Source organism: Dipodomys merriami, unplaced genomic scaffold (assembly GCF_024711535.1).
Source record: "Dipodomys merriami isolate MVZ:Mamm:240054 unplaced genomic scaffold, mDipMer1.0.p SCAF_116, whole genome shotgun sequence".
NCBI lineage: Eukaryota > Metazoa > Chordata > Mammalia > Rodentia > Heteromyidae > Dipodomys > Dipodomys merriami.
The window spans coordinates 1823752-1844920 of record NW_027202449.1 but is presented as its reverse complement, the minus strand read 5'-3'; the positions used below and the strand labels follow the sequence as shown (position 1 = coordinate 1844920).

Below are 21169 nucleotides of genomic sequence, written 5' to 3'. Positions count from 1 at the left end.
AGGCCCCTCCCGCCTTGCTCTGGATGCACAGCACTCATGGAAAGAAGGGCGCCCGGCTCTGGCGGTGGGGCCGGCCCTGGGAGCTGAGGCCCCGTGGTTGGACATGGGGAGAGAGAGAAGGTGCCCTCCCTTAGGTCCTGCTGTGGGAGGGGCCGGAGCAGGGCTGGGTGGTCTTGAAATGGACGAGCCCAACATTTGGCCCCCAGGGAGTTGTAGAGGGGGGACCCGGTGGTCTGAGCCCCCGGCCACACCCCGCCCTGTGCCCCCACCCTCGGACTGTCTTACAGCAAGCCCCTCGGCCACCACGCCAGGACTTGGGAGTCACGTGGCAGAGTAACCTCGTGTCCTGTGAGTCACGCTCTAAAATTCCACTTCCAGGTTGAGAAAGTGTCAGGGCGGAAGGTCTCCGAGCCGCTGGCACTAAACCTGTCTCCTGCCAGAAAAAACACGCATCCAGCTCCCTGGGCTCCAGGGCGGGACCTGAAATAAACGATCTTTCAAAAGCCAGTGTGGTCCGCTGCTTTCACACTGGGAGGATCGCGCCAAGCCGCTCTGCAGACAGGAGGCTCCCCTGCCCCCCCCCCAGGGGCCCTCCTGCCGCCCTCGGAGCCCAGCCGTCCTGCTGCCCACTGGGGGGCTCTGGGGAGGCACACGGGCCTCATCCCCCCAGCTCACTCGACAGCTGACGGGGGCGGGGGGGGAGCTTGGGGCTTCCTACTCTCTGGTTCCCCCCAAACTGGCCAGTAGCCTAGACGGGCCGGAGCCTGTGGGTTTCAAGGGGGACACGGCTACTCCAGACCCGTGTCTCTGATGGAAGGGGTCTGTCTCCAGGGCCCTGGAGGACAGGGATCCCCTCCCCGCCCGAGAGGACCGGACATGTGCCTGACACTCGGTGGCAGGCTGGCTCCCCACTGCCAGGATGAAGAGTGGGCTGGGCCGGCGGGGCTCAGCCTGCACACGTTTCCCTAAGAGAAAACGGTCTACCGGTACCTGCCGCCCGCCACCCCTACCTGAAGCCTACCACCTCTACATGACAGCCGCCACCACTACCTAATGCCCGCCACGGGTACCCGACGCCTACCACCGCTACCTGACACCCGCCACCCCACCGGTACCTGCCGCCCGCCACCGGTACCCGCCACCTACCACCGCTACCTGACGCTACCATCTGCTTCCTGCAGACAGAAAGAGCGCTAAACTTTCTAATTTTTTTAAACAAACAAGAAGGAACTTAAAATGTGTCATTCAAAAGCCACCAAACTAAATGTAAGAGAAATGGAAATAACTTCTGAGCAGTGTTTCGCTACAATCTGTATGCCCCTCCCTGCGTCCCGGGGCCCTGTGTCCCAGGGGTCCTGCGTCCTGGGGGGCCCCGTATGGTGTCTCCCCTGGATCCCGTCCCTCCTGAGCCCCTCACCTGGGCTGGGGCAGGACAAGGCTCTCAGGTGTCAGGAAGCAATGTTGGCGCTTTGTGTTCTCAGGCAAAGCACTCAGAAGAGGTAGCGATAAACAGGGCAAAGGAGGCAGCAGCCCCTCCCCCTTCCCTCCCACCTGCCGGCCAAAAAGAGGGGAGCCCAAACTCAGCTGGCCAGCCTCCTCTTCAAGACCACCAGCTATGGGACCTCCTCTTTAGACCGGATCCGCGCAGTGGAGACACAGCTGACGTTTTTGAAAGCTCACGTGTGTAATAGACAATGTATGTGTGTCCATGCGGTATAGACGCGCAGGAGATCTGCGCACAACACTACTGCATCCACCATTGGATGGTGTCGGGACTCCTGGCTGGTTGCAGTCAGGGGAGGCTTTCTGGAGGAGGTGAGCTGAGGCGTCTGATGGCGGTGGTCTTGCCGTGACCCCCCAGGGAAAACCCTGGGGTGGGGGCAGAAGCAGGCGGCGCACCTGCAGGACATGGACGAGCAGCCGCCCACCCTGCAGAAGCCGACCGAGGTGCGGGACAGACGGCCGCTCCTCCCCGCCTGCCGCACGGTGCCGCTGGGCGTCGGCCTGCAGAGGGTGCGGGAATGGACTCTCTGACGTCCAAGCCCCCCAACTTGTGGCGCTCCATCTGGACAGCGCAGGAAGCGAACCCACACTGCTTGCCACGTGATGCGTGGTGAGTCCCCTGCTCCGGCTCGGTGAGAGCCACGCGGGGCTCCTTCCCCACCTACTGTGTGCCAGGCAAACAGCGTGGGTGCAGATGAGGCAAGCCGGGCCAGCCCACGCTCCCCACGGACACTGGTCCTTCTGACTCTTGCCCGGAATCTCTTCCTAGTTCCGGCGCCCCCGCCCCTGTCCCCCGAGGTCCTCCAGGGGGTCGTCCTCGGCCGGGTCGGCCGCGCCTGCCGCCTCTTCTTTTCTCTGGCTCTGCAGCGTGCTCTGGGCGCTCTAGGTAACGATAGACGTCAGTGACAGCGGAGGCATCAACGGGAACGGCAGCCCCGGCCCGCGGCTCCCCGGGGCTGGGCTGAGGGTTTCACACAGACCGGCTGACCGCCCGTGTGCACCACAGCTCTGGAAGGAGCGTGCTCTGCTCACCAGCCTCTTCTGCTGGGGAGGGGGGTTCCTCATGCCCAGAGAGGACACAGGGTACCCCAAGATCACACAGCTGGAACCAGTGGGTTTGGACCAAGACAGCCTGACCTGGTCCACCTCCCCTCCACCGTCTTTAGAGGGGGAGAGCCCCCCAGTCACTGCTGCTCCCTGGGTCGCTGCTCCCACTGGGTCACCGTCCCCCCCTCCCCCCGTCACTGACCCCCCAGGTCTGGTCACGGCTGGCTCTCCATCACTCCTCCCTGGGTCCCATGCCTGCCTGGCGGGCTTGGGCTGTGGCTAGCTGTGTTGGTTCCACTTCAAGGCCAAGCCTCTCCAGACCCCACAGCCCCATCCTGCCCGCAGCACCCTCCCTTCATCGGATCTCCAGGTCTCGGCCACCCTTGCCTGCCCCCGCTTTGCTACGACCTTAGAAGCCACTCACTCACACGCAAGTGCTCACCTGGCTAGCGGGAGCCCAGGGCACACAGGGAGGGCTGCTGGCCTCGGCGTGCGTGCGCAGCCGCGCCCCGCCCTGTCCACACGCACCGCGCATCTTGTCTCTAAAATCCTGCCGGAGAGACAGCGGGGGGGGGGGGGTGGATGAAAGGGAGAGGGGGACAGAGGCCTGTCTGTGCAGCTCCTATTTACATCTCCACAGCTGTCCTGAAAGTGGACACGGACACACCATTTCATACATAGAAAATGGAGGCTCAGAGAGGCTAGGCAACGTGTCCATAGGCACACAGGAAAATCACCCTCATCCTAAAACAGAGTGTCACAGGCCTGGTAACCTGCGGCCAGCGACGTGGTAAGGGAAGGCGAGGTGTGGCGAGATAAAGAAAATCAGGATAAGGAAAGGAGAGCAGGAAAACCAGGCTTCTAGGAAGTGGGCGCTGGGTTTTGCAGGAGCTCCTGGGGGCTGCAAGTTAAGTCTTTGGTGCGGCTCCCCCGGGGGTCTAGGTCTGGGGGGCATCGTCATCTGTCTTCAATCCTGGGCACGGGAGAGGATGAGCATGCCAAGACCCGCACAGAGCCCCGCCCACTGCCCGGTCGGCCGCTGGCAGCTCACAAGAACAAGGCGTCAGTTATAGAATCGCCGAAGGACAGGGCTGGGGGCGTGGCTCCGGTGGTTTCAAGCTTGCCCGGCATTCTGAGGCCATGGGTTCAATCCCCGGTGAGACCCAAAATTGAAACTCCCCTCCCCCTTCCCCCCCCCAGAGCAGGACCGGCCGGACCCACCTGCAGGTCTCCCTCCAGGTCGTAGTTTTCCAGGGTCTGGGAGGCATGGGAGTAGATCTCGATGGCCTTGGCGTGGAAGATCATCTCGATGCTCACAAAGTCCAAGAAAATCCTCTGTGGGGGAAACCGAGTCACATTGCAGGAACACACCTGTCACCCCAGAGCCTGACAGTCGGGGCTGGGGAGGGGGCTTGGCCTGCAGGGAAAGTCTACTCAGCCAGCAGTGATTTATTGTGTTTGAACCAGAGGGGCCAGGGCCCGGGACCTGACCTAGTACTCATGGAGGACACCGCTCTGTACCCTGGACAGCAAACCTTCCAGAAGGTTCTGCATGCCCTCCTCTGTTTCCTTGGATGCACCCCATTCTGCTTTCTCTCCCTGGTCACCCTGCTCTGATCCCTTTGGGTTAAGTTCCGTCCAGGAAGGAGTTCACGCAGGAAACCTCTAGCCCATTTTCAGCCCTGTGGTGGAGGGGAGGGGAGGGGAGGGGTGTGAAGGGAAGGGGAGGGAAAAGGAAGGGAAGGGGAGGAGAGGGGAGGCCCAGTGGAGTGGGAGCACCTGAGTTCCACCAGCAGCCTCCTGCCGGCTGGGCGGAGCAGGCGGACCCTGGGGTCAGGTTCAGGGGCTGGGTGCTGCCTCTGGCTCCTGAGCAGGAAGGGCCTCTTCCCATCTGCTCTGCGCCATGAGCAGTTCCACAGCCCGTGGGGAGCCGGGCAGAGCAGGCCGGCTGTGCCTGGTGGGGCCAGGGCTGTGCCTCCAGGAAGATTTGCAGAGAGCAAGCAGGTAAGAGGCCTGCGCCACACCCGCTTTCCACGGCTGTTTGTAAACGCGGCTGCAGCTGATAGACCCGAAATCCGATGTGGTTTACAAAGAGAATGCGTTCCTCCAAGCTCTTGATTCTCCCTCATTTAAACCTCGGGAGGCTTTCTGGGAGGGCTGGGGTAAGTCTCTCCCCACTAAACCTGCTCTGGAGGCTGAGCCGCAGGCCCCAGCCGCTCGGGTCCCAGCTCCCGGAGCGGTGGTGCCAGGCACTTCGGCAGTGTTCCTCCCGGGCTCAGCCGCGGGGTGCCAGCCCTGGCTGCGGCCTGGCTGGGTACACACAGCCCGGGAGCAGGCGCCACGCCTGGCATAGAGCGGCTTTTGTTAAATTGACGAACAAAGAAAACCACGAAGGACGCGACGGCCCGAGCTAGGGACGCCGCCCCAGGAATGTCAGAGGTCCCGAGCGCTGGGCCTCGCTCCAGGCAGCGCGGCAGGCCAGGCCTGGGTGTCCCGGGGGCCGGGCTCGGGGTCCGCCTGGACACACACAGGTGCAAACACAGGTGCGTGCGCCCACACCGCGTGTGTGCGTGCACAGAGCGTCGACACCCCACCTGGAGGTCCTGCAGCTTCCGCTCCTGGAAGGCGTCCACCGTCCCCTCCAGCTGGTGGATGGTGCGGCTGGTGTCCACCGACGCCCGCTGTGCGTGGCTCTCCGCCTGGCCCAGGGTTGCGGAAGGGAGAGGAGTCAGGGAGTGTGTGACCCCTGGCAGCCTCTGGCGGGGCGCTCTCCAGCCTCTTGGGGTGGCTAGCCTTCTTGCTCATGGAGGGAAGGGCCAAGAGGAACCATGGCTGAAGGGGTAGTTGGGCCTGCTCATGCGCTGGGTGGCGTAGGCAGGCCCCTCGCCCTCTCTGAGCCTGATTTTCCGTACTCTGAACAAGAGACAGCAAGGCCGCCTGCTTCCCAGGCCTCAGTGGCACAGCGGACAGGGCCTGTAGGGTGCAGATGGCAGCCTCCCCCGGGCGGGGGCCTCCTGGGCTCCCTGGTACCCCAGGGTGACTCCAAGCCGCCCCGGGGTTCCCAGGAGAAGCGGGGGAAGCTATGGAAGGCAGGCTGGGGATGAGGATGTTAGTGTCTGTGGAAGGTAAAAATGGTGATGGGGTTTCTTGGGGACCCCTGGAGCCCCCAAAGGGCGCAGCCTTGCCCTGGGTGCAGCTGGGAGGCACCGGTGGTGACTTCTGACCCGATCTGGAAGGACTGAGCATGCTCGCGATGTTTAAGCTAACATTCCGTGGCCCCGAACCTAACGTGTGCAGGGGATCCTTCCAGCCGTGACACCCCGAGATCTCAGAGGCCAAAAACGCCCAGGTGAGCTGTGGCTCAGCTCCAAGAAGTGGTGAGGACAGGGCCCTGCCAAGGTCACTCAGTGACACGCGGGCAGCGGCGACCACCCCCTCCTCCCCAGGCCTCAGCCTGCGGGCCCTGCTCCCCCCCCAGGCCTCAGCCTGCGGGCCCTGCTCCCCCCCCAGGCCTGAGCCTGCGGGCCCTGCTCCCCCCCCAGGCCTCAGCCTGCGGGCCCTGCTCCCCCCCCCCCCCGCCTGCGGGCCTTGCTCCCCCCCCAGGCCTCAGCCTGCGGGCCCTGCTCCCCCCCCAGGCCTCAGCCTGCGGGCCTTGCTCTCCGGTCCCGAGCCTGCTTCCCAGCACCGCTGAGGCCCTCCTCCCCCCCCAACTCGCGCCCAGGGTGTCGCTGATGAAGAACCAAAGCCCACGCGTGGCTTGCCGGACGCACAGCTCTCCTGAGCCCCTGTGCCCCCCCCCCCAGAGGTGCAGCTAGGGCTCTGCCCATGGTCTCCTTACCCGCCTGCCATGCCGCCGGCCCCCGACGAACCCCGGCCACTCACCTGGCACTGGGCAGGCTGTTAAGGAGCCAGGGGAACCCCTGTGGCCTGCTGGGCGGCTCCTTGGCAGCCTCCCCCCCAGGGGACCTGGGGCTGAAAACACAGGGAGCGTGCATGCAGGGGGAGGGGGGGGAGGTGCCAGGAAGGATACAATCATTTGCCGATCCGAGGGTGACCTCTGCCTCAGTTTCTCCAGCTTCTGCAGCTGTTTGATCTCATTGTTTTGGACACGTTTACATTTCTTGATCTCTGCCTGTGGAGAAGAGGCGGTTATGTGCCGGGGACCCTGCTGGGGGGGGGGCCGCCACCGCCCGTCCACAGCGCCCCACTCACCCGGGTCTGCTTTATCTGGGCTCCGTATTGCTGCAGCGGGCTGACCACCTTGGCCTCCAGCCGCTCCACCTGCAAGGCACCCCCAGTGCAGCTGGCCGAGGCCGAGCCGCAGCCTCTCTGAGGGTCCCCGGGCCCCAGACCTCACACCCTGAGGAGCACCGGGCAGAGCCGAGCAGCAAGCACCGCTGGCTGGTCCCTCGGGGCGGCCAGGGAGACCCCCCCCCGGCGGGAAGGCTGCGGCCCCACGCACCTCGGCCTGCCGGTAGTCCTGCAGCTTGGCCAGGTCCTCCGCCAGGCCCCTCACGGCGGCCCGCAGCGCGGGGCTCTCGGTGTTGGCGAAGTCGATGAGCTGCTTGACCAGCTGGTCAGCTGTGTCCCGCAGCCGGGCCGTCTTGCGCGTGTAGGAGGCCAGCAGCGAGCAGAACTGGCCGAAGTGCTTCTCGGCATTGGCCACGGTGCTCTCCATGATCCTCACCTGGCTGTCCCTGCGGAGCCCGGGCCTGAGACAGGCAGCCAGCCACACCCGCGGTCCCTGCGGAACCCCAGGGCCTCCGGGGCTGGCCGGCTCAGCTCGGGAGGTGACGTGGCCCCAGCGGGCGGGGACCAGGGCAGGCCACAGCCACAGCTCCCCTCCCCCCCAGGTAGGATTACAGGCGTGAGCCACAGTGCCCACCAGCCGCCTGTTTTTAAAGGATGGGATCAGATGTGGGCCTGCAACGTAGCTGCAGCGTGGTGTGGAGGCTGGAGCCTGGAGGGAGGGGTGGGTAGAGAGGGTTGGGGCTCCACAGAAGTGGGGGGGCAAGGCAGAGCGGCTTTTGAGGGGTGAGGAAGGAAGTCAGGAAATGACACCCGTGCTTTGCCTGCCACATACCAGCCCCAGAGCGGAGGCACGGCGGTCTGGAGCCCCGCCTCCCTCGACCTTTCACCCCTGCGCCCCCCACCCCGGGCCCCCAGTCCCCAGCGTGGCACTCACCTGGAGAGGACGATGTTCATTGTGGCTGAGGCGTGGTGCTGGCAGTTTCGGGGAATTAGGCCCGGGCTCCCGGGACGCCCGGCTCTGAGGGAGACCCAACAGGGCTGGGCACAGGTGTGCGGCGTGGGCTCCGGGGACGCTGGCGCCTGGTTGCCGGGCAACCCTGGGAGGAGCTGCGGCTGGCCGCCTCCCCGACCAGGTGTGCAGCCCCCCCTCCCCGTCCGCCAGCCGGGGGCTGGCCAAGGGGGCCGGGGCGGGGCTTCGTGCATTCAGCAGGGACACCCAGAGAGCCCCCCCCCCGGCCCCCTCCTCACGGCAGCTGGGGGCCGGGCAGCTTGGCCGGCGGCCGCCCAGGCTCCGCTGTGTGTGCGCTTCCTGTGGGTGTCAGGGAGACCTGGTTACTCAGGAGGGTGCGGCTGAGAGGCGCAGGGTGAATTTGGAGCCCATCTGGCCAGTGCAGGAAATGAGAAGACCCAGCGGAACAAAGCCGCGGCGTCGGTGTCTCACCCGCCCGGGGCTCTACACACGCAGTTTCTGTCCAGCGCCACGAAGAAGTTGGAGAAAACTGCTCTGACCAACTGTGAGACGTTTGCATTTTAATGTATACAGGCTGGGCACAGTGGGTCACACCCGTAATCCCAGAGGAGATTCTGGGAGGAGAGTCGTGGTCTGCGTCTGGCCCTGGACAAAAATGCCACACACTAAGGCACGCACCCACGCACGCGCGTGCGTGCACACACACACACACACACACAGGGTACTCAAGTGGCAGAGCAGGTCTTGAATTCAATCCCCCGTACCTCACAGAGAGAGAGAGAGAGAGAGAGAGAGAGAGAGAGAGAGAGAGAGAGAGAGAGAGAGAGAGAGAGAGAGGGAGGGAATGAAGGAAGGAAGGAAGGAAGGAAGGAAAGAAAAAAGAAAGGAAGGAAAGAATAATGAGACCAATTAAGAGATTGAAGTAGGCAAAGAGTTGTGGAAACTTTGCCTGGATGCTGTCGGCTGTTACGCTGTATCTTTGGTGGTGGTTACGCTGTATCTTTGTCAGTGGTTACACTGTATCTTTATCAGTGGTTACACTGTATCTCTGTCAGTAGTTATACTGTATCTTCGTCGGTGGTTACACTGTTTATCAGTGGTTATACCGTATCTTTGTCAGTGGTTACACTGTATCTTTGGCGGTGGTTACACTATATCTTTGTCAGTAGTTATACTGTATCTTTGTCGGTGGTTACACTGTGTCTTTTAATCAGTGGTTACACCATATCTTTGTCAGTGGTTACACTGTATCTTTGTCAGTGGTTACACTGTATCTTTGGCAGTGGTTACACTGTATCTTTAGCGGTGGTTACACCTCATCTCTGGCTGTTGGGTAATGGACACACTGTTTCCCATCTGCTCAGGATTTGTTCAAGACAGAAGGAAGGCAAGGACTCTAGCAGCAGCTACACACGAGTTCAGATTCCACACGTGGCTTTACTGTGTGGCCGTGGCAGTCACCTGCCCTCTCTGGGCTTCAGTACTGTCTCCAAGGCCCCAATGAGGATGCCCTGCTGTGTTGGGGAGGAGCGTCCCCAGGTGCGCTGTGCGTCTGGGGATCTGTGCTCCACTCCAGAGCCGTCCTCCCCCCGTGCTGCCCCCGCCGGGCCCCGCCACCCCCTCACTCTGCCCTGACCTCCCTCCGGGGCTCCAAGCAAACCCCGCATTCTAATGGCGGGCATGCATTTCACTTCCACTGCAGGGGAGGGGACCCCGCACTCTGCTCTGCGTGGTGTGGCCGCCCCAACCCGCCACCCCTCTCCCCTTCCCTGTTCTCTTCACTCTGGGGGGGGTGCTGGACTTCACGGTGTCACCCCAACATGCCTGTCCACCCCAAACCTCACGACACGGCCTGAGTCTCGGGAACAGGGTCTTTGCTGTGGACGTAGGGTAGAGGCGGTCCAGGGCCTCTGAGTAGGAGGGGCAAAAATCCCCTGGGATCTTGGGGGCACCAAGGCTGTGGGGGGCCCCCAGCGGGCGAGAGGAGGGACGTGGGCACTGAACACAGAGGGTGACAGGGATGGTCACGCCTGACCCAGCCCGAGCTGGGAGGGGCCACACAAAGCCGGAACGCGGACACAGCGTGCTCCTGTGTCTCCTCAGTGTCCCAAATCAGAGCACCCAGTGGGTGAGGGGACCCCGCCCATGCCAGCCTTGTGGGGTCCCCTCAGTGTCACAGGAGCCGAGGCATGGTTCTGTTCTCTGGAGACCCCAACCCTCCGGGGACAATGACAAACTCGAGCCTGTGCTGCAGCCGGTGTCCACAGGGGGGCGGAAGAGACCTCATCTCAGGCTGTGGGCCTGGGCCAGAGGGGCTGCCCCGGGCCACCCGGTAGGGGGAGGGGGGCGCTGGGAGAGAAGCCAGGGGCCTCTCTTGGACCATTTTGGAAACTCTGGGAATTTGGAATAATGAGCGGGACCTCCTGGCTCCCAGCATGGAGACATCTGGTGGAGGCCACGGGCATGCTGGCGCTGTCACCCGGCCTGTCTGTCCATCTGCTTCTCTCTCTCCCTCTCTCTCTCTCTCTCTCTCTCTCTCTCTCTCTCTCTCTCTCTCTCTCTCTCTCTCTCTCTCTCTCTCCCTCTCTTTCTCTCTCTCTCTCTCTGTCTCTCTGTCTTTCCCTCTCTCTCTCCCTCTGTCCCTCTGTCCCTCTCCCTCTCCCTCTCTCTTTCTCTGTCTCTCTGTCCCTCTGTCCTTCTGTCCCTCTGTCCCTCTGTCCCTCTCCCTCTCCCTCTCCTTCTCTCTCTCTCTGTCCCTCTGTCCCTCTGTCCTTCTGTCCCTCTGTCCCTCTGTCCCTCTCCCTCTCTCTCACTGTCCTGTACCCTGCTGAGCCCTGTGACGGGGAACAGCCATCCTGAGGTCCGGCCCCCATCTCTGGCGGCCCAGGGCATCTGCAGACCACGTGGAGTCCAAGCCAGGCTGGTGCCGGCGTCCTGTGCATTCCGGGTCCGGCTGCCCCCCAGGGCCTTGATGGGTGGGCGCATGGCTGGGTTGTCCTGTCCCAGAGGCCCCTGCGAAGGTGTCCTGGTGTCCCCTTGGCTCCTGGGGACCCGCTCATGTTTCTGGGGCGCTCAGTGCTTGTCGGCCATCATCACCGAACAATCAGGAAGGGTGCGGTTCTGGGATTTCTCCCAGTGAGCAGAAAAAGGCAAAGAAAACCCCAATGTGTTTCTCTAGGAAGAGCCAGTGGGGATTCAAAGCCTGGGGGTGCTGGGGGCCGAGAGGTGGCTGCCCACTGGGTCCAGAAACAGAGAGAACCCAGGGGCTCCTTGGGGGAAGCCTGGAGCAGAGTGAGCGGAGGCTGGGGTGGCTGAGGGGCGCCGGGGCCAGGTCCTGCCCCGGTTCTGGTGTGCAGTGTGACTTTGGGCGGCCACTCACCCTCTCTGAACCTCACCTTCTCATCTGTGGGCTAGGGGGGCGTGTCCCCGCAGCTCTGGTCCCTGGGCTCACCCGCACCCACAGCAGCCTGAGGTCCTGAAGTTTCTGAGTGGTAGCCACGGCCTGGGCTCCCCTGGGAGCTGCTTGGGGGGGGGGGAGGCACCAAGGCTTCAGCTCTGGGTCTCCCCAGACCACTGCTCTCCAGGATGGAGAAAAGACAACTCCAGAGCAATTAGCAGCTCTCCAGGAGGGGCTTCGGGGGCGTTCCTTGAAAAGCTCTCCTCTAATTATTAAAAAATCCAGACACACAGGTAGCAGACAGGAAGGGGAAATGGAGACTGTGCGTGTCACCGCGGGTGACATGTGTCCTTCCCCCGCAGGTTCACGAGGACGCCCCCCCCATACCGCCGGAATCTGACAGCCCACGCCAGCTCGCCTTGCCTCTTCTGCATCTCTTTGTTAAGCTGCTTCGAGCTCACGGAGCTGTGCAGGAGGTCAGAGCGCCATCCGCCCGCCCGGGCCTTGTCCTCCACTGCCAACACAATGAAAGAGCCCCGTGGCACCGGCGCAGGCGGCTCCCGGCTTGCCTCGGGTCCTGAGTTCGAGCCTCGGCGCTGGGAACCGCAGCGAGGGGCCGCGCACGCCCCGCGCCTGCTCACACGGCCAAGTGAGAAACAGAGCTTTAAAAAAAACTTTCAACCAGTGGAGCTCCCCAAATTTCACCCCAGGGCCACGGGGCCGCTCCGACCCCGAGATGCCAGTGCCGGGCAAGTGGGAGGCCCCCAGTTCAGACCCCAGCACCCCAAACTAAACCAAACATTTCATTCAGAGAAAGAACATCATCTCACACACAGACGATGGTGACAGGGAAGGGAACACACAGCCCCAGACCCTCGGCGTCCTTACCCCGCCCTCCGAGATGACCTGCTGGTAACCTTGGCTCAAATCCCAGCTCAGACACCATGTTGCCATGGGCCTCAGTTTCCCTACCTATGACATGGGACTGGTGAGAAGGCCCTTTCCTCATGGGGACACGCCGTGGTCTGGCGATCCAGCGGCCTGGGCTGTAGTTCCTGCACAGTGGCTGTTTTTATTTACCTTCGCGCCCCCCACTCCTGCCCCCCTGAGCTGGGTGGGGGTGGGGAGAGCGGGGAGAGCGGGAAGGTGCCCCCTCCACCGATTCTGCCGGCCCACGGGCCACCGTCCACGCTGCGTCTGCCAGAGGGAGCGAAGGGCGACATCCCGCGGCCTGGGCCGCAAGGACACACCTCCATCCCGGCCCGGCACACCACCGTGCCCTTTAGACAGCCACACTGAGCTCCGGTGGCTTCATGAAGCCCACTGGGCCAGTGAGCCCCTCCTACAGGCCCAGCCCAGGCCTGAGTGCAGCCAGGCTGCCAAGAAACTGCAGCCGGAGGCCATCAGATTGTCCCTGCCCCACCGCAGGGCCACGTCCCTCTGAGGGAGCTGCCAGCCAGACCCGAAGGAACCAGCGATCCGGTGACAGCTTGCCAATGCCCACCCGTGTTGGGGTGGCCCTGAGGCTTGGCCTGCTGGACCTCAGAGAATTGCAGCCTGCAGGAGCGCCAATGCAGGGGCGCTGCAGCCCTCCACCCTCCACCCGCCCACCTCCATCCTCCACCCTCCATCCATCCCCGGACATCCCTGTGCAAAATGTGCACAGCCCTTAGAGCTCAGGCGGCTGCATAAGTAATCTGGGAATGGCTTCAAAGATGGGCCTGTGAGACTCCTCCTCTTATGCAAATGAGAAGACCGGGCAGGTATGCCCCAGCCAATGCAGATCCTCCTTTTATGCAAATGAGGACCTTGGCTCCACCCTGTCTACCGAGGGTCCGTGGTACAAGTTAATTTATTTTAACCTTTGCAGGCTTTTGAATCTGCCTTGTCTTCCTCTTCTTCAAGGTCCTGCTGCTGCTGGAAATTGTGGGCGCTCTGGGCTCCCTGGATGCTGCCGGCGCCTGCCGAGCACACAGGGGGCTCCGGCAGGGAGATGGGGAACAGGGGGCTCTGACAGGGAGATGGGGAACAGGGGGCTCCGGCAGGGAGATGGAGAACAGCCGCAGGTGTTGGTGCTGTACAGACCCCTCTGCCCTTCCGGGACCATCTTCCTCCTCTGCGGAGGTGGGGCACCGGCGGGCACTGCGGGGGTTATCTGAACATCTCCTGTGTGTCAAAACCACCCGCCAGGCACTGTCCCTGTTCACACTGGCCCTGCTCACTGGCTACGCACGCGGTGTGTAAGCTGTCGTCTGGCCGCTCTGTGTCTGGTGTCCTTGTCTGTCAACAATTCTCCCTGCAGTGACCGCAGAGCACGCTAGGTCTCGGCCCTGCAGAGGAGGCCCTCATATGTGTAGGTGCTCAGCCACGTGCGGGCCACTGGGCACCGTCTCCCCCACCATCCACAGGGCAGGAGTGTGCCCAGCAGTCCCCAGGGCCCATGAGTGCAGCACACAGGAGGTATGAGCTCCGTAATTCCTGAACAAATTGCGTGAACGTTGGCCACTCAGTCCAGCAGGTGGAGATACTGGAATCGGGGGCCCCTCTGGGGGAGGCCGCAGCCCTGCAGCCCCACTGGCCCAGGGTCAGAGTCTACCTGGGTGGCCTGGCCTGACTTTGGTGGCAAGCAGCTCAAAAACACAGCCAAGGGGTCACACATCGGGCAGGGGGGGAGGGGGGGCCTCTCCTAGCCTGGCCTTGCTGGTGCCGGGCCTCTGGGGGTGCCTCCTCCATCGGCAGCCTCCCAGCACCGTCCCCCCATTTGCAGGCTACCTTCCATGTACAAAAGCCAGCCAGAGAGAGGTGAGGCGGGGCTCAGCACCCCCCTAGGGCGCCCCCTCCCTCCCCCCCCACATCCCCCGCCCCCCCCCAGCTGGGGAGTCCTCCCACCTGCCAGGCCTGGCCACCGCAGCTCCTGGGAGCCGAGACTGGAGGGCACTGAGCCAAAGAGGTGCAGGGGTGCCGGGCGGGGGCCCCAGTTGACACCCGCCCCACCCTCTCCTCCCCTCAGGCCAGGACTGTGGGGCAGGTTGCTTATTCCAAAAGGGCTCCTGACTCCACCTAACCAGCCTTGTCTTTTAGCCTGAGTGCCGCCTGCCCAGGTGGGCAGCCAGTCCTCCCTAAGCAGGCCAATGCTCTGGCCTCCTCGGGCTCCTCCTCTTTTTCCTCCCCCTCTTCCCCCTCCCCTCCTCCTCCTTCTCCTCCCCCTCTTCCCCCTCCCCTCCTCCTCTTTTTCCTCCCCCTCTTCCCCCTCCCCTCCTCCTCCTTCTCCTCCCCCTCTTCCCCCTCCCCTCCTCCTCCTTCTCCTCCCCCTCTTCCCCCTCCCCTCCTCCTCCTTCTCCTCCCCCTCTTCCCCCTCCCCTCCTCCTCCTTCTCCTCCCCCTCTTCCCCCTCCCCTCCTCCTCCTTCTCCTCCCCCTCTTCCCCCTCCCCTCCTCCTCCTTCTCCTCCCCCTCTTCCCCCTCCCCCCCCTCTTCCTCTTCTTCCTTCTCATCTTCTGGTGCTACTGGGGTTTGAACTCAGGATCCCACACTCAGGTTGTTTGCTAGGCTGGTGCCCTGCCACTTGAAGCATGCCTCCAGTCCAGCATTTTGCTGGTTATTTTAGAGTCTCAAGGACTTTTCTGGGCAAGCTGGCTTTGAGCTTCGATCCTTTAGCTCTCAGCCTCCTGAGTAGTTCGGATTGAAGGCATGAGGCCCTGCTCCCCGCCCACAGGTGGCGATCTGTAGGTGATCGATGCAGCAGGCATACTGAAATGTGCCGAAGGGACTTGCACTGAGAGGTCCAGAGGCCCCATGCTGCCTGGGGCTTGGAGGCCAGCCGGATGAGGCTGGGCCACCCCCCTGTGCACACAGTAGGTGCCGACGCAGTGTGTGTCTGCTAACTATGTCAGGGCCTTTGCACAGAGACCCGCTTGGGACCTTCCCTGGCCTCAACTTGGCTCCTGCCCAGGAGAAACTGGATTGTGGCAATCATCCAAAAAAGCCCTCAGCCCGGCTCCTGCGCTCGGACCGGCGGGGGCTGCGCTCCCCACAGTGGGTGGGACTCGAGGAGAGGGAGCAGGTCCAGATTCGCTGACCTCCTCCTTGGAGGGGCTGATGGAGCGGCTGCAGCCTCGGTTTCTCCACAGCAGCAAGAGCACCCTGTGCTGTGTGAGTCGACACGCAGGCTCACATCGGCACACAGTAGGTGCTCCATAGTGCTCTTTCCCTGTCTTCATTTGGCACGCGGGGACACAGTAGGTGCTCAGTGAGTGCTGTCCCCGGCCGTGGCAGGTCACTGGGGAGTTGAGCCCAGGCAGGCCTGAGCTCCCGTGGCATCTGTCGGTGTCATAAATCTGGCAGGAGGACTGGACGTGGGCACACACAGCCCTAATTGGGTCTGGAGCCCCACAGCTCCCAGCCGCTCTGACCTGCGCTGGAGGAGCAGGGGCCAAGGTGAAGGCCGCTTTCTTTGCCGTTCAAGTGCAGGCTTTGTTTGCGCTGAAATCTGGCTCCAGCCCCCTGGCCCTGGGCGCCTTCTCTACGCGTGTGCAGAAGTCTGACTTATCCCTTCTTAGGAGAAGGAGAAAGGCATGAACATTTCATTATCCTGTGGCCAAAGGGGTGGTAAGTGCATAAAGAGCTGAGTTTTTCCTCTCCAAGCCCCCAGCAGAGCCCGGGTGGCCCTGGGGGGGGGTTCCCATCCTTCTGGCCTCCATCCCCCTCCCCCCCTCCACGGTGGGGTGAGCTGTCCTTTCCTGCTCTCTGGAGGAGCCCCGGGTTTCGGGGTGAGCACAGGGAGGTTCGAGGCAGCCTGCCAGCTCTGCTCCTTGGCACAGAAGAGGGAGGCGGCGGAGGGGCCAACAAACCCTTCCCTGGCTGCGCACCCCATGGCCAAGAGGGTGGGGCCTGTGGCTGCAGGGCCCAGAACATTCTACACAGTGGAGGCCAAGAAATTCCAAAAGAAACATTCTGTAGCTTCCAGCCTGTAAGAGGAGGAAGAGGATTTCCTCTTTGGGCAGCTTCTGGGGTCTCTGGGGGCCTCCCTCAGTGGCGGCTCCTCTCGGCTGCCAGGATCGAGGGTGAGCATGGGGCGGGGGGAGGGATGGGCAGGAAGTGAGGTCCGGGTCCCCGCATCACCAAATTTGGAGGTGCTCAGACCAAGCCTCAGGCCAGGCAAGACCAGGACTCTGGTGACACTGTGTCCTCCATGGACATCTTGGGGACAGCCCCCACTGCTGTGGAGCTCCCCCCCCCCAAGGTTTGCAGAACAAATGTCTGCAGAGCTGTATCAGAGAGGTCAATAGCTCAGGTTCTACCTGCCAAATCTACCTGGTGGAGCAGACTTCGGGTACACCTCCCAGCATCCTCTGGGTACCCCAGAGCCCTCGGGGGGCCAAGAAGCAAGTGGCACCCATGGAGTGGTATATAACCAGTCTTTTTCAGGAGCTCATGACCTGCACAGGCAGGTAGAAAAGTTCCCGGTGGAAGGGACTTCATGGTGTGTGTGTGTGTGTGTGTGTGTGTGGAAATTGACAATCATTGGTGTTCTAAAAACCGATCATCCAGTTACCAAATATATTCACAAAAACATGCATGTGGGCTGGGAAGGTGGCCTAGTGGTAGAGTGCTCGCCTAGCTATGCATGAAGCTTTGGGTTCAGTACCACATACACAGGAAAGGCTAAAAGTGGGTCTGTGGCTCAGGTGGTAGAGTGCTAGCCTTGAGCAAAGAGAAGCTCAGGGACAGTGCCCAGGACCTGAGTTCAAGCCCCAGGACTGGCAAAACAAACAAAAACCACACCAAACAATGTATACTTGCTGAGCACCAGTGCTGTCATCCCAGCCACTCAGGAGGCTGAGATCTCAGGATCACAGTCAAGGCCCTGGCAGGAGAGCCTGTGAGAATCTCACCTACAATCAACCACCAAAAAGCTGGAAGTAGAGCTGTGGCTCAAGTGGTAGAACACTATCCTTGAGCAAAAGAGCTCAGAGACAGTGTGCAGGTCCGGAGTTCAAGTCCCAGAATACACACACACACAGAGACACACAGACACAGACACACAGACACAGACACACAGACACACAAACACACACACAGACACATACACAGACACACACAGACACACACACACAGACACACAGACACACAAACACAAACACACACACAGACACACACACAGACACAGACACACAGACACAGACACACAAACGCACACACAGACACACACACAGACAGACACAGACACACATACACACACACACACACACGTCATGAAGCCCCCTCCACCGGGAACTTTTCTACCTGCCTGTGCAGGTCATGAGCTCCTGAAAAAGACTGGCTATATACCACTCCATGGGTGCCACTTGCTTCTTGGCCCCCCGAGGGCTCTGGGGACAGAAAGAGTGTAACTCACGTGGCTCTTCCCAGGGCCCAGTGGACGCTTGTCATCAGGAGCACGGGGTGTGGAAAGGAAGTGGACCCCCCCTTCCCACCGAGGCCACCAAGCCAAGAAACTGTGGCAGTTCCCACAGACCCCACACACAATGACCCGTGCGAAAGCCACCGCCTCTTGGAATCAGGGACAATGCTTGGCTCTGGGTCCCGAAGGACACCCCAGGGTCTCCGGAGGCTGGCCGGGCTTGCCTGGGCTCTGCCTGCCCACGGGGAGGGGCCGCACCTGGTGACTCCTTCCTTCCAGCTGCCGCTCGGCTCCGGAGTTCCGGCCACGCCTTTCCTGCGGCCACCCCTCTAGTCTGTCCCCGCACCCCCACGGCCCTGGGGCTCTGGCCTCCGCTGGCCTCTGTCCCCAGCCCTCTGAGGGCGGCTCCGTCGGGGACAGGAGGAAGGGGGTGGTGTCCACTGATGGAGGGCCGGCATGGGCCTGCCCCTCTGGGCGTCCTGACAGCAGTCCTTGTCATGGCTGCACGGAGGGGGAAACTGAGGCGAGAGGAGGTGACGTGGCTTGCTAAGTTGGCACAGCTAAGTCCACAGTGGAGAAAAGACAAGATGTGCACTGGGGGGGCAGATGCTTCCGCCTGTGAGCGTGCGCACCCCACACCCCGGGGCGGGCTGGGGCACCTGGCTCTGCATGTCCAGGGCAAGCCAGAAGGAAGGAAAGCTGCCAGGATGGCTCACTGGAGGGGAGGGACCAGGACGGCAAGGTAGACCCTGCTGCGGGTGGCTGTGTGTGGCCGCGCGTGGACATCCACATCTGGGGACAGGTCTCTCAGATGGAGGACGAGAGAAGCAGGGAGGAGTCAAAGCCATGAGCCCAGGGCTGTTTGCCCAGGTCCCCAAGGCAGGACAAAGGGCAGGCAGGGACCAGTGTGAAGGCATGTCTGCTGTCCCCTCGGCCTCCCGGCCGAGCCTGTCGGTGGGGGTCTCTGAGCCGGGAGGACGGGGTTCACCTGAGCCTGGCCTCGGCCCTCGCTGTCACCAGCAGGTCCACTTCAGAAGGTCTGGGGGCTGCTCTGAACCTCAGCCTCCTCCTCCGTGTTTCTACCCCTGGATGAGGCGAGAGGAGGCCTGGCTGGGGCAAGGGCTTCCTGAGGCTCACAAGTGCTGGAGGAAAGGGGAGAAAGTGGAGCCTGAGGACAGGCTGGTGGAGAGGAGGGAGAGCACCCTGCACTTCCCCCCAGCCTGGCCGCAGCCTGGCCCCACTTCCTGTCTGAACTGGCCAGCCGGGCAGGCCCTCCTGAGCCCTCTCCACGCCGCTTGCTGCCGCCCGGGCGGGTGACCGGGTGGGAACTGGGAACTCTCCTTCCCCTCCTCTCTGCTCCAGCTGCCTGACCTCCCCAGCAGCTGCTCTGATTTCACAGGGCCCCGGGGTGCAGGCCCCCCCCCCCCCCCCGTCTGCAGCCGGGCCAGCAGCCGGGCCAGTCTCCTCCCCCACTGAGCTCACAGGCCACCCTGGGCCAGGCCTCATCTGGACCCCACGGTCCAGGTGGCCAGCGGCGGCCTCCAGCATGGATGCTCGCAGGAGGGCAGTGCCGCTCCCACTCTCTACCTAGAAGGATCTCAGGCAAGGGCTTGATTGGTCCTGCTGGGTCCCAAGCCCGCGTCTGGACCAATCAGTGGCTAGAAGAATGGGGACTTGTGATTGGCTGAGGCTATGTCACATGTCTTCTTTTGTTGCCAAGGAGCAAGGGTGAAATACTGAGATTGGCACCTATCCGGGAACACACGGGCAGGGAGCAGGGCCCGGGTGAACCTGCTGTCCCCTGAGGTCCTCACAGGGCCAGTCTGAGACGGAGGGAGGATGGAGCTGAGAGGGTAGCTCTCCCCAAAGGGCACCCTTCCCTGTGGCCGTGACCCCGCCGTGCAGTCCACTGTGGGCCTATCCCGGTGCCCGGCCTCCCCGACCACCTCCGGGCACATGTGAACATCTGGCCGGGCTGCTGGGGTGGCTGACGGGAACCAGGGAGCATATGGAAACACTCGGGCCAGCCGGGCTGAGGGGCTGACCCCTGGCCAAGCCGATGGGGGGGAGAGGGGCGGTCTGGAGAGTACCTCCCTGCCGGCGGCCCATGTGACACACCGCTGCTGGACAGTGACCACCACAAAGCCCTTGTGTAACCAGCCTTGTCCAGGAGAGAGGCGAGGCCCACGGGCAGCCGTCCAGCCCGGCTGCCTTTCCTGCTGCGGGGCCTGGGGTGTACAGGGACATGGCTCAGAGGGGACAGGGCCAGGGGGCAGGGAGTGGGGTGGGGTCTGATTAAGGCTAATGATTAATTAGCCTAATGATTCGTGACTAATCCTTCATCCCTCTGCCAGCCTTCCCTCCCCTCCCCTTCCTTCCCCTCTCTCCTCCCCCCTCACATTTCTCTCCTCCTTCTCCCCCCCACCTCTTCCTTCCTTCCTTTCCTCTCCTGGACTCTCATCATGACTTTTTCTCTTGCCTTCTTGGGGAGCTCATCTTGAGAACCCCCCTAAGCCAGGCTAGAGCTTGACAGTCTCTGCTTCTGATTATGCAGTTGGGAGTGGCTGGGAATCTGCCTCACTCCTACCGAGCCACACCCTTTCAGGGGAGAGGGGCTCAAGCAGGTCCAGCCACACCGAGCTCTGCTTGGGTGGGGCTTCGGGTGATCACTTCCGAAGTAGACAGAGGCAGAATTGAGCCCAGCTGGGGTCCCCAGGAACTTTCCAGTTACTGTCTCACACATCAGCCTGGCCCAGCTGGGCGCTGGCCCTCTGTCCATCTAAACGTCTGTCCATCTGTGTAAGTCACCTGTTCAAAGCTACTCCCCTCCCAAGACCTAGGCCGCAACCTCCGTCCTTCCCCTACACCAGAGGGACTGACGACTTTTGTCAGATTTCTTTTTCTTTTTCTTTTTTTTTTTTCCATGGGGCTTGAACTCTTGGTCTGGGCGCTGTCCCTGAGCTCTTTGGTTCAAGGTTAGTGCTCTACCACTAACGCCACAGCACCACTTCCAGTTTTCTGATGGTTCATTGGAGATAAGAGTCTCACAGACATCCTGCCTGGCCTGGCTTTGAATCAAGATCCTCAGAGCTCAGCCTCCTGAGTAGCTAGGGTGACAGGCGTGAGCCATCAGTGCCCAGGTTTTTGTCAGTTTTTTGAGCCACAAAAACAAAGAGGTTTTCTTTCAGTGGAGAGGGGACGTTGGTCCTCTAGCTGACCGTTAAAATGATTCCATGAATGACAAAGCTTTCAAAAGCCTGGGCGTGGTGATATGTGCCTGTAATCCCATTTCATTTCTCCCTTCCTCTCTCCTTCTCTGAATCTGTTTCTGACTCCCACCCTGACTGTCTTTCTATAATCCCATTTCATTTCTCCCTTCCTCTCTCCTGTTCTCTGTTTCTGTCTCCCACCCTGACTGTCTTTCTGTTTCTCTTTGCCTCTGTTTCATTACAATGCGTTTATTGAAAACACACGTTGTTAGTCTTGGAGAGGTTCCTGCGGTCCTGAGAGTCTGCATTTGAACATGGCTCCCAAGTGGTTTGCTGTGTACTGATGTTGGAGGCCCTGCTTCTGGCGGCCTTCCCGCTGGACCGCATTCAT

At 62.0% G+C, this 21169-nt stretch overlaps 1 protein-coding gene across 1 annotated transcript; it reads right to left on the bottom strand.

The window, feature by feature from the left end:
- Window positions 1-1681: 1681 nt before the first annotated feature.
- Window positions 1682-7865, bottom strand: LOC138822815 (CBY1-interacting BAR domain-containing protein 2-like). Its single transcript, XM_070015740.1, has 10 exons — window positions 7736-7865; window positions 7013-7247; window positions 6763-6831; window positions 6581-6682; window positions 6389-6438; window positions 5581-5779; window positions 5145-5249; window positions 3772-3885; window positions 2993-3100; window positions 1682-2385 (listed from the first exon to the last, which is right to left on the bottom strand). The coding sequence occupies exons 1-10, from the start codon at window positions 7753-7755 to the stop codon at window positions 2269-2271; spliced, it is 1119 nt and encodes a 372-aa protein (XP_069871841.1). The 5' UTR covers window positions 7756-7865; the 3' UTR covers window positions 1682-2268.
- Between the last annotated feature and the right edge of the window lie 13304 nt (window positions 7866-21169).

What these genes read in the sequence shown, in the direction of transcription:
- LOC138822815 (XM_070015740.1), bottom strand. Translation starts at nt 7,755, where the DNA reads ATGAACATCGTCCTCTCCAG. An exon ending in AGGACTACCGGCAGGCCGAG is followed by an intron (nt 6,832 to 7,012) that starts GTGCGTGGGGCC and finishes GGTGCCTTGCAG; the next exon opens with GTGGAGCGGCTGGAGGCCAA. An exon ending in CCTGGGCTCCCGCTAGCCAG is followed by an intron (nt 2,386 to 2,992) that starts GTGAGCACTTGC and finishes ATCGTTACCTAG; the next exon opens with AGCGCCCAGAGCACGCTGCA.